Source organism: Convolutriloba macropyga, chromosome 14, assembly GCF_964194025.1.
Source record: "Convolutriloba macropyga chromosome 14, txConMacr16.3, whole genome shotgun sequence".
In the NCBI taxonomy this organism is placed as follows: Eukaryota; Metazoa; Xenacoelomorpha; order Acoela; family Convolutidae; genus Convolutriloba; species Convolutriloba macropyga.
Genome location: NC_134481.1, coordinates 7865379 through 7878548, shown reverse-complemented (window position 1 = coordinate 7878548; position 13170 = coordinate 7865379). Strand labels below are relative to the sequence as shown.

At 35.7% G+C, this 13170-nt stretch overlaps 1 protein-coding gene across 2 annotated transcripts in view; it reads right to left on the bottom strand.

Annotated features, from left to right (window-relative positions):
* LOC142353414 (uncharacterized) overlaps positions 1-13170 on the bottom strand; it is a 140939-nt gene that overhangs the window by 12353 nt on the left and 115416 nt on the right. Inside the window, exons 5-8 of one of the 2 annotated variants that reach the window (XM_075405645.1) lie at positions 9167-9263; positions 9025-9076; positions 8050-8193; positions 7227-7704 (exon numbers count right to left, since the gene is read on the bottom strand). The exons of the other annotated variant lie outside the window; for it this stretch is intronic. Coding sequence (XP_075261760.1) covers positions 7227-7704; positions 8050-8193; positions 9025-9076; positions 9167-9263 — 771 coding nt within the window. The remainder of the gene's footprint in view (positions 1-7226; positions 7705-8049; positions 8194-9024; positions 9077-9166; positions 9264-13170) is intronic. 2 annotated transcript variants of the gene reach the window in all.

Here is a 13170-nt window from a genome sequence, read left to right as displayed (position 1 = left end):
ATTGCTGCTTCAATTAGGTGCTCTCAAAAATCTTCAATTGAAGAGACAAAAATTAACCTGACCTTATATCTTTGATTTACAGTTAAGAGAAGCCAACTATTCAGAGTGAGGAAGTCATTTTTGTGAGTGAGGAAAGTCGCGTGTGACAAAACTTCATCACGCGATAAAACAAAAAAATCGCTCTACTGGGAGTGAAAATGACGTCACGCACGCAATTCAGTTGCAGTTGCATGAACAAGCAGATTTGAAGTGGTTGTGACGTCATGCACTAAATATTAAAACATAGCAGAACAAGTCCTGAACAGCAATCCAAAGAATTGACTTAACCTATAACCTTACAAAAAATATTATACAGCAGCATCAATCTAAGAGAGTCAGCAAAGCCCTTGACCCCATATGCGCAAAAATGAACGAAAAAACCAAAACAATTAAACAATTTCATTTTACAGGATTTAGTGCTCTAAGATTCCCTTAAAATAACAAAAATTATTGTTAATATTGACTCTCTGCGTCCTTACAAGAAAGTACTACAAAAAACCTGTGCAATACGTGAAAGACAACCCAAAAAAGACAAAAATTGAAAATTAGCAAAAATCAATCTTTGAAAATCAGTGGCGCAAACTAAGATAATCTCAAAACTACAACCCAAAACCTTAGCCAAATGAGAATATCATAAAACTTTAAAAGTGATTAAATACTTTCCACTGGGACCAAAATAACTCCGATCTAGAAGGTCAATAAGAATTTATTGCTGTTCTTGAGACTAAGTGAAAAGACAACAAACTCGAATTTTATTTTCCAAAAAGCAGATGTGAAAAAAACTTATGCTGTAACTCAGCCACTAATCAGATCCACCTATTACTCATTGGCAACCGACGTCAACTGTCATTAATGAGATTTAGTGTTAAAACAGTAATAGGTAGAATAAATACTAAAAAAAACTGAAAACTAAACTAAAAACGAAAAACGCAAAACTTAAAGCGACAACAGTTAAAAAGTGAAACGATTAATTCCATTATTTTAAGCATCCGCAGCAAATGATGAGATTTGTAATTAGGGAGACCAAGAGTTGAAAAAAAAACAAATCAAGCAATAAAAACTAGGAAAAACTTTAAAAATTCGATAATAACTGAGAAGGAAAGTCAAAGTCATACAAAGAATTAGCTTTGAGCTGAAATATTGGATTAAAATGGCTTAAATGGATTAAAACAATTTATACTAGCAACCTATGAGACCTGTCCGTAATAAGATGAAACAATAACAAAAAAGTAAGACAAAAACTAGAAACTCAAAAAAAAACATTAAATTGTTCAGAACAAATATTGTCAAACACTTGAAAACCATTAGGCATAAACTCAAACACCTATTTAGGTTCATTAATTAAGCTCATTATTAAGCTCATTAGGAGCCAATGATACTCTCATTAAGAATGCTAGGTGATACGACAACAGATAATATTTAAAAACAGCAAACAATCAAATTTTCAATAACCTCTCTTGAAAAATAGTGTCAGAGTTAAAAAGCATTCGCTGCCCGTCAATGAGTTCAATCAAATAGGTGCCATCAGAAAACATACGTATCATACTAACTACACTCAAGAGAAGAAACACTGAAAACAGTGGTCAAATTGCCAAGCGTGAAAAGAAATCGCTTTCAAAAACTTTGTTCAGATACCAACTTCTCACTCCACTTTAAAGGTACTTTCAAAAAAATCACGCCTCAAACGTAATTTTTCGCTCCTCTTACTCCACCATAATTAAAATCACCACTCTAATTTGACTTCTCAATGACGTGAAAAAGCCGAAAAAAAAGTGTGAACCAATCTTTAAAAAAAAGACACCAATACAATCCAAATAATTTGGATTGTAAGAACCAAAAGAGGCAAATAATAGCCACAGGGATCGCTATGTGGCTATTAAAAAGCCAAATAATAGCAAATATAAAAAAAGCAGAACGAAAAGGCTAAGAACTAAGGCCAGCGATAATCATTTATCAAAAACGTACAAAAAATCGGTCTTCAAACGTTGAGCTTTGCCAAAAAATTCGTTAAATTGAAATAATGAAACAATTTTTAATTGATCTGCAAACAATTAACGCCAACTAAAAAATTAATCAACCAAAATTGAATTTGAAATCCCTGACGGTGCATGGAAAAGGCTTATTTCAACACACCAAACCAAATCAGAGAACATAACGTCGAGCGAATTGCTTTCAAACGGTCGGCTTCGTCAGCAGCAAGCCAGTTTAGTGAGGCTAGCTTTAGATTAATTGAAGGGGCATAAGGTGATCGCAGTGGGAGTGCGCTGAAGCGGGGTTGCAAAAGTGGATTGGGGGACTGATGTGGGGGCGGTAGGTGGGTGGGGTGTGGGCTCAATTTCTAAGAACTGCCCTTTATACCATAAGTATGTCTCCTAAACAGTTTCTGTTAGAACAAAAAACTCGCTCCACTAGGAGTGAAAATGACGTCACGCACGCAATTCAGTTGAAGTTGCATGAACAAATGAACAAGAACAAGCAGCTTTGAAGTGGTTGTGACGTCATGCACTAAATAAAACAACATAGCAGAACAAGGCCTGAACAACAATCCAAAGAATTGACTTAACTTATAACCTTACAAAGAATATTATAGAGCAGCATCAATCTAAGAGAGTCAGCAAAGCCTCTGATCCCATACGCGCAAAAATGAACGAAAAAACCAAAACAATTAGACATTTTCTTTTTTACAGGATTCAGTGCTCTAAGATTCCCTAAGAATAACAAAACTTATTGTTAAAATTGACTCTCTGCCTCCTTACAAGGAGCAAGTACTACAAAAAACCTGTGCGAAAAAACCTGTGTAAAAAATAAGGAAAATTAGCAAAAATCAATCTTTGAAAACCAGTGGCGCAAACTAAGAGAAACTTAAAACTACAACCCAAAACCTTAGCCAAATAAGAATACCATAAAATTTTAAAAGTGATTAAATATTTTCCACTGGGACTAAAATAACGCCGAACTAGACGGTCAATAAGAATTTATTGCTGTTCTTGAGACTAAGTGAAAAGACATTCAACGCCAACTAAAAAAAATATTCAACCAAAATTGAATTTGAAATCCCTGACTGTGCATGGAAAAGGTTTATTTGAACAAACCAAACAAATCAGAGAACATAACCGACTAACGTCGAGCGAATTGCTCTCAAAAGATCGGCGAGCGGTTGGCTTCGTCAGCAGCAAGCCACTGTTTAGTGAGGCTAGCTTTAGATTAATACGAGGGGCGTAAGGTGAACGCAGCGGGAGTGCTCCGCAGCGGGGGTTCAAAAGTGGATTGGGGGGAGTGATGTGGGGGCGGCAGGTGGGTGGGGTGTGGGCTCAATTTCTAAGAACCGCCCTTCATACCATAGGTATGTCTCCAAAACAGTTTCTGTTATTCGCATACCTGAAAACTAATGGGCTGAACGACTCTAAAACAACTTTATGCAAACTGGGCTCTACCTCTTTATCTCGCTTCTGAAGACTAAGTCAAATGGGTCAGACGCAAAATCGGCCAAGCGAAAAATTGCATAGGAGACAAACAGGATATATTGGCTACAAATTACTTTTGAGAGCAATTAACAATGATTTACTAAAAAGTGCCTGTTAAGACATTTATGAGAAAAAACATTTCCACAAAAACTCGTTGTTAATGAGGATCAGAGATGATGACATAACGCCACATAATAGCAGCTGAAGTGCGGCACCAACAAAAAACAAAAAGAGTGAGAGATGGAGTGAGAGAGATAAAATATGATTGAGAAATAGAAGGAAGAAAACCTAGCTGACAGAGAGTGAAGGAGCTAGGAAAATTTTCCACGATTGGATTCGACTCTGCAACTTCTAGTTTTCTAGCCTTGTAAATAAAATAGAAAAAACTGAAAAAAGAAAATTAAAAACAAAAGTTTTCAACGTCGAAAAGAGTTCGAAACCAATTTTTGTCTCAAAAGTTCTGTCAATTAACCCATCTCCAACACAAAAAAACTTTCGTTGGGCAGTAATGGTTGTTAACTCAGAAAAGGATGAAAAATATAGACAACTTTTGGAAACAATTGCAAGTTTAAACAAATTTTACTAAAATTCAAGATATTAAAATCTTAAAAACCATTTCATTTTCTCATGAGACCTTCCAGTATCCCTGTTTCAAGCATAAAAAAGTTTGACTCTCGAAGATCCATTCATTTGGAACATGATATAACTTTCAGAAAATTTGGAAAAAAAGTTAAATTTTATCCAATAATTTCTAAAAACTGGAGTAATAAAAAACACTGATCACCATTCGATTAACTCTAGAAAATATGCAGTAGCTTATTATCAAACTTTGGAGGAGGTCCCAGTTGCAGGCAAAATTCAAAAACATGAAAAAATTGCAAATGTTTTAAAAAATTGCTTAAATTTGTAATATTAAAAGCTTAAAAACATTCCATTACGTTTATAAACTATGCAGTAACATATTATGCAGCCCTAGAGGAAGTTCCATGGCTTTTGATGCTAGAGAAACCTAAACAATGACAAAAAATTTCAAAAAAATAGAAAAATGCAAGTTCTTTTAATAAAATTGCTAAAACTTGTGATATTAAAAAGTTGAAAAATACATGACCAACAAAAATTTTAAAGTAACTTATTATCAAACCCTAACGGCGGTGTTCTGATCCTTAAAGCTCAAAAAACCTGAATAAGGACAAAAAATCGAAATATCACAAAAATCGAAAATAGATGTCAAAAAATCGAAAAAAATGGCAAAAATTGTAAAAAAAAAATGCTAAAATTAGTGATGTTAAAATCTTGCAAGACATTCCATTACAACTAGAAATTATACAGTAACCTATTTTCAAACCCTAGACGAGGTTCGCCAGCTCTTGAGGCTGAGAAAACCTAAAAAAACATTTTCAAAGAAAATTGAAAAAGCAAGTTTTATCAAAAACTTGCTAAAGTTTGTGACATTTAAAAGTTGAAAAACTATTCCATGGCCAAAAAAAATCTGTCAGTAACTTATTATCAAACCTCTTAGGACGTTTTCCGGCCCCTGTGTCTGGAAAGACGTGAATAAGGAAAACTTAATGTCAAAGAACTTGAAAAAAATGCACGTTTTGTCAAAAAATGCTAAAATTCGTGATGTTAAAATGTTGAAACCATTTCATTACCACTAGAAACTATGCAGTAACCTAATAACCTAATATTAAAACCTAGAGGAGGTTTCTTGACACCTAGGGCTAATAAAAATAAACTGTCAAAAATTTTCAAAAAGCTTGAAAAAAATTGTGCAAAATTGTATAAATTTGCGTGTTTTTGGCGAGCGGTTGTTCGTCAGTAGCTAGAAACGGTGGGGGGTGCACCGAGGGCTATGGGGGAATGGGACAATAGTCGGTGGGGGGTAACAGCGGGGGGGGGGTTGTGGGGGGTCAATCGTCGAGGGGTTTTCAACCTCTAAAAACCACCCTTCACACCATAAGTTAAGTCTCCAAAACAGTTTGAGCTGAAAGGATCTAAGAGCACTTAATGCCCGCTCGGCTCTACCTGTTCATTCCGTTTTTGAGGATGAAAAGTCAAAAGCGTCAGACGAAAAATCGGTCAAGCTAAAAATCGCATGAAAAAAGACCGACAGGACTAATATAATTGCTACAAACTTTGTTTGAGAGCTATTAAAAATATAATGAAGGAAAAAAAGCCAAAATCCGATTTTTTTGCAGGGATTTCATAAATCAAAACCTCACCTCGAAGAGTAGGGAACGCAAGGCAAAGTTAAAGTGTGCTACCATAAGCCATTTCCAGAAGGCCGGTTCAACGACCCAAACATGCAAAACCAGTTAAAAAAGCCAAAAATTGTGAGCCCATTTTCAATCTTAACGAATTATTGTGCCCTCAAAAACACTAATGTTATTTGCAGAGTATCACAAAATCCTGTACATAACGATCAGAAAAGTTTCTAGAAAAAATAATGGAACAAAAACCAAAAACATAGCTGGCAGATTGCCAGAAAATAGCCGCAATAGATTCGTAGATCGGCAGTCTAAAAAAAACAGTAAAGACAGACCAAAAAAATTCATCTTTTCATTGAAGGCTGATCTGTTATATTTTGATTAAAAAAGTTATTGCTGGCTCAATTAGCTGATCTCAAATAACCTTCATTTAGAGTGACACACACCCACTTGACCTTATCTCTTTGAATTAAAGTAAATAAAAGTCAATTTCAAAGTGAGGAAGTCATTTCTGAGAGTGAGGTAAGTCAAGTGTGACCAAAAATTAAATCACGCAAATGAACAAAAAAACTCGCTCCACTAAGAGCGAAAAATGACGTCACACATGCGATTCAGTTGAAATTGCATGAACGAATGAACAAGAAGTGGCTGTGACGTCATATGGGCGTAACAAAACTGATGACGACGAAATAAAAAAAAAACATAGCAGGACAAGTCCTGACGGACAATTCAAAGAATTTTCATTGACTAAACAGAAAACTAGACCTAGCACGGACTATGAATGGTTTGGAAAAACCATTTAGAAAAAAATCCGATCCAAAAAATCGAAAAAACAGTAAAAATCAAAGCGAAATTGCCGCATGTGAACAAAAACCACTACCGATAAAGCGAACTTTTGTTCAAACACCGTATTCTCACTACTTTAAAATTAGAGCGAAAAAATTTCACGCCGCAAAACCACTCGCTTTTTCGCTCCATTTCCTGTTTCGGCGTGACCAAAATCACTACTCCAATTTGACATCAAAAATCATGAAAATGTGTGAACAGATCTTTAAAAAAAAAGACAGCGCCCCAATACAATTCAAATTCTTTGAATTGTAAAAAAACCAAGAGAAGGCCAATAATAGCCCCAGCTATCGCTGTGCGGCTATTAATAAATGAGCTAAATGGACGGCTTAAACTGGCTATCTATATGCGCCATTTTCTGAAAAACACTTTTCAAAGTCAAAAAGTAATTCATTCAACGCAGCACACGGACAAAAACATCTCGCTCAGAAAAAAATTGTTCACACGGAATTTCACTCAATTTCGCTCTTAGTTCAAAACGCCGTTTGAACGAATAGTACTTCCGGTTAAAAAAACCTCAAGAAAACTACTACTCCTCGAGTCTTAAAAAACAGAGAAGGCCAATAATAAACCCAACTACGGCTTTGCGGCTATTAATAACGAACATCGCCAAATACACGCTTTGCGAAAGCGAATTGAAAGCGGTAGAAGTGAGGTTGGGCGAACTAACTCGGCAGAACTGAGGTTGAGTCCCAGGTTCTGCAAGTCACTACCCAACGCCAGCTGCACCAGATTGGAGTCCCTTTCTGCCGCCCTAATGAACGTTAGGAGGCCTACAATGCCAAATTGGTCCGTCACCATGCCACGTGGAATGTTAGTCACCAGGCCATCGCCAGACGTCTGGATCCCCGTTTTGCTGGAAGACTCCAGAGACCCGCTCTGCGCATCCAACTTGTCACCTGCTGAAGACCTGTAGGACATGGAATTGGACTGGTTGCCCAGAAATTGGGATCCCTCGTCCCCACCGGCACCTCCCGTTGTTGTCCCAGAGCCAGAGGTGTGGGATCCGAATCCGTCGAGAGAACCCGTCTGATAAGTGACGGATCTCGATTTGGAACTGGGTCCCGACCCTGGTAGTGCTGGGAAGTCTTCCGTTTGCATTGTGAACTCACTGCTCGTCTCCCCGCTCATTTTACTCACCATGCTTACTAAAACATATTCAAAATAACAAGTCATCGATAACAATATACAGCTTATTAGCACTAGGTGAGTCCTACGAGTATTAATTTGCCCATAAAGTGTACAAAAGGCTCTTCTGTAGAGACTCGCAAAAAAAATTGAAGTTCTCAAACATTACGATATGTTAAGCTTCACGTATGATAGATTCTAAGAGTTTACACATTTTGCAGAATTTGCAAAACTAAAAAATGGAGACTGTTGAAAATAAACCATACTCGCATAGTAATGTCGAAAGCCTACAGCCTTTTACAACTGAATCATTTTTTTTCAAAAATATTTTGATGATATAAAGTGTACAACAGAAGGTGACTAACAATAGTTGGAGGCCCCGAGTATGGAGCCCAGTCCCATATTGCTGTGCTTTTGCGATAATGCCGGGAAGTCTTGCGGGTCCAGCTTTGAGGTCCCAATAGCTGACACCACTTGTGAACTACTCGACGAATCGCGACCATTCGGGGCTTAAACATCAATACTAACACTCAATTTAACAGCTCCCTCTAAATTCGATTGAATAATAGAACAAAAATTTACGAGTAGTTATTTCAAAATTTCAACTACGCTCGAAATAATCCAAATGAATAATCTCAATTTACAAGACTTTTATTTTAAAAATTACAAAGCGAAGGTGGGAAGTCACAAAAATTCTTGTGATTAATAGTGTCGGAGTTTTGATATCCTGAAAAGATAAAAAAATCCGCTTGTCTAACAATTAAACAGCTATTAACAAGTTATCTGAGTAAATAAGATTCACTTCTACGTAAAACACAATGGAAAATTTTGGCTTATAGTAGACTTGGCTGTTTATTTTCCCTATCAGACAGAAAAAATAATCTAAAAGTAAAATTTATTATCTAAACCAAGCACACCAAATTTGAAACTCTAGTCCTTACAGCTGTAAATTTCCTTCTATTCCCTTAGGATATTGAAGAATTGAAGCTCATGAATTTGCTCATAAGCACAATTTCTGAAGAAACAAAAATTAGACATAAACACGGTTAATATGTTACTCCCCTCTGCATATTTTGGTTTTAAAAATTTGTTTTGATACTGACAAGATTCACAATGCCTAACAAGAGGTGCAAACTGTTTTCCCAAACCTTTAAATTGAATACGAATAAAGGTGAAGAATAGATCAATTGAGCATGATCATACATTTTTTTACTGTGGCATGTGTTTAAAATCAAGTTCTGCAAATTACCGTCTACTACTACGGGATTTTTCCTCTTTTGAGGAATATTTGGGGGGGGGGGGGTGCATCGAAAGTAAAAGTAAAAAAACACTTCACTTACCGGAGATGGAGGGATTGAGGTGAATCAAAGAATTCGAATTTTGCAAATTAGGCTGAAACAAAAGCAAAGTTAGATGTTTAGGGCGTTTGAGGTTTGCACAGTAATGAAGTTGATATTAGTTATCATGTCAAACACTACTCACACTGACAGAACCATAGTTATGGGCATTTGAACGCCCACTTGGTTGCACGTTGGAGGACGAGAATGCATGATTGAAAGCATTGACCGATGGCGAATTGCTAAACACAACAAAAGTTCCAAGGACAGTTATAAACACCCATTATCATATTCCGACATTAAATAAGCACTGTTCATAATTTGACATTTCCGCACTAATTACTACATGGTATACGGAAACACCGAAAATACACAAAATGTTAAGATGAAGGTATTCTCATTATTCTCCGATCTCCTCATGAACTAAAAACTGATAGGCCAGCTGTTTTCCGTTTCGGCCAGTTTTGATCACTATAATTAGTGAAAGGATACAGTAGTAGCAAAAATCAGTTCTAGCAAAGTAATATTTTGAGCGGAACTTATTTCTAAAGGACTTAAGCTTTTATTAGCTCTGGAAAATAAAGATAATAAATATTTTCTGCAATGGCTTTGACGAAAATTGATTGCATTGAAGATTTTGAAAATCTTCAATGCAATCAATTTTCGTCAAAGCCATTTCTACTTTGTTTCAACCTGTTCTGCAGAGTTGGCGTTCTGTCTAAGATCACCCAATACCCAGGTGCAAACGTTTACCTAGTATGCTCTGTCGACTGCCAAAAGCTTTTAATTTTGTTTGTTTTGATGTATTCTCTGTTAACTCTCGAAAGTGCCATCATTGTCATTTTAACAAGTAAGTTACAAATCAATTCATGAAACCGAAAAATTGTCATGCATTAGAAACACTATGAAAAATTTCCTTAAATACAGCCAATCGATAGCGCCGCATAAGGAACAGAAGCAAGAAAAAAATCACTAACTTTATTTCAAAACGAATGGTCTCAACGTCAAAAAAAAACTATTGGCTACAAACTGGATACATTAAATAGGTGCCACTTGGTTTCAATAGAAAGTCAATGAGACTTGTCAAAACTGAGACCAAGCGGCTGTAAACAATATATAAAATAAAAAGCATGGTCAAACCTCAAAAGTAACTATTATTCTTTGGAAGCACCTGCTGTCGAGGTAGAAAACGGATTACTAACTGAAACTATGAAAAAGCTTAAATTTTGTTGAATCAGGATGTCTCTAACACCTGTAATTAAGGATAAAAAGGCCATCGAGAACAACAAGCGATGAGCTCGATAAAGTCACCAATATCTTTTGAACAAATTATGTTTAAGTCGTTAAAACAGTTAGAATTGAATTCTAAACCTTTTTATTAAAAAAACTTATTAAAGACTTAAGGAGACCAGTCCAGAGCCACTTTAAGTGATATGACAAAAAATTTCAAACATAGCAGGTAGATTGCCAGAAAATAGCCACAACAGCTTCGTAGACCTACAGTTACTAAAACAGATAATGAAACAGACCAAAAAAAAGACCAAAAAAAATAAAAGCTGAGATGTTAAATTTTCATTAGGACTCTATTTAACTATTTGCTCCTTAAATTAGCTGATCTCAAATAACCTTCGACTAGAGTGGCACACACTCACTTGAGCTCATCTCTTTTAACAAAAGTAAAGAAAAGTCAATTTTAGAGTGATGAAGTCAATTTATAAAGTGAGGTAGTAAGTCAGGTGTGACCAAAAACTTAATCACGCGAATAAACATAGCCGGCAGATTGCTGGAAAAAAGCCGCGATAGACGCTTGTGGACTTGCATGGAATTGAAACAATTAAAGAAATAAGGTAGACAGATTGACCGCCAGTCCTTTAATAGACCACTAGACTATTTCGGTTAGATTCGGACTGTCATTGTTATGAGACACAGCTCTACAAGGAAAAAACCCCCAAGAGCTTTATCAAAATTAATATTCGAAATCAAAACCGCAAGACTCTTATACTCACGAATTAGGGAATATACGTTTGGCACTACTTATATGCAGACTATTGTCTTTAATTCTTAACTGTTCATAAAGTCATTAAATAGCTTAAATTATACCTAATCAGAGAGCCAATGAGATCAACCATTAATAATATTTAGTAAATGTACAACAACAAAAAAGCTATAATTAGCAAAAACAAGTCCCTGAAAACTCATCAGAAACGTTAGAACACAGCTGGCAGATTGCCAGAAGATAGCCGCAATAGCTTCGTAGATCTGCAATCTTAAAAACTGTAAAAATGACAGACCCAAAAAAATTCGTCTTTTCAATAAAGGCTGATATGTTATATTTTGATTTAAAATCTGTATAAGTTTTTGCTGTCTCTAGTTGCTGCTCTCAAATACCCTTCAATTAAAGTGACACACACCCATTTGACGTTATCTCTTCGAATTAAAGTAAATAAAAGTCAATTTCAAAGCGAGGTAAGTCAAGTGTGACCAAAAATTTAATCACGCGAATGAACAAAAAACTCGGTCCACTATGAGCGGAAAATGACGCCACGCGCGCACTTCAGTTGAAATTGCACGAACGAATGAACAAAAAGCAGATTTGAAGTGGTTGTGACGTCTTAAGGTCGTAACAAAAATCTTGACAAAATAAAAAACAGGACAAGTCTTAATATACAATTCGAAGAATTGTATTAATTTATGACCTGACAATCATTTACTCCGCAATGAACTGAAATTAACTTGCTTTAATTGAAGTCTTTTAAGCAACCAATGACGACACAGAGTTAAGACGACGAAGTTGAAAAGAAAATTTTTCAAAACTCAAAAAATTTGATAATTATTATTGAAAACAATTAGTGTCAAAGTCATAGAAAGCACTAGCTGTGAACAAAAACAATTATTTGATAAACCTAACCCCTATTAGCAGCATCAGAGAACTCTCCTAAATGAGATTAATTCATAAGACTTCAAAAATTACAAAAAATACTTGCCGAACTCAAAAAAATCACTCAAAATTTTTGAGAAAAAGTAGTGTCAAAGTCATGAAAACCACTAGCTATTAACTCCAATGATTATTTAATTTCTTTTATGCCTCATTAACAACCAATCAGACCTGTCATTGATGATACGAAGTGATAAAACCATAATTAAAAAGGGAGTAAAATGTAAAAATCACTGATATTCTATGACAACAAACAGTGGCAAAGTCATAAAAATTGTTAGCTGCCCCTTAGTGAATTCAACAAGTCAAATAGGCACAATTAGAACACATAAGTACCGACTTTAAAGCCCTGAAAGAGAGGAAACTCTGAAAACAGAAGTCAAATGGACGCATCTGAAAAAAAAATCATTTTAAAAAACCGCCAAATTGTTCAAACACCAATTTCTCACTCACTCCAAGGTATGTTGAAAAAAGTCACGCCTCAAATTTACTCAATTTTTTGCTCCCTTTACTATTTCAAAGCGAACAAAATAACCACTCTAACTTGACTTCTAACTGACGTGAAAGGGCCGAAAAAGAGAACAGATCTTAAAAAAAGACAGCGAATCAATACAATTCAAATTCTTTGTGCCGTAAAAAAAACCAACATAAGGCCAGTAATAGCCCCGGCTATCGCTGTGCGGCTATTAATACCCTTTGGAAAAAAATTAAGTTTTTTAAAACTTAGACTTGACTTGGAATCGTTAAATAGTTAGTTTCAATTTGTTTTCTTAGTGCGTCATTGAGACCATTCATTAATTAGACTAGGAGGGAGAAGGCAACAGAAGGAACCACAAAGACGGGTAAAACTCAATAATTCCGTAATACTTTACTCTTGACAGCAAAAAATTTATTCATAAAACGTGACCCTGGTCGCAATTGACAGATTCAGATTAGCAATAGTTTAAACTGTTTCCTACCCCCGCCCAACGATAGATTAACATTGCCGGCAGATTGCCGGAAAATAGCCACGAGAGATGCTTGTGGCCGTCCATGAACTGAAACTACTAAAAAACAAGATAGACAGATCGACCACCAACCTTTTAATAGAATTTACCATTTTTTGGGTTAGATTCGGACTGTCATTTCAGGACACACATGAAAAAGTCAAATCATAGAAGTCAGGTCAAAAGAATCATCGATTGAGACAACGAATTAAAAAACATAGCAGGACA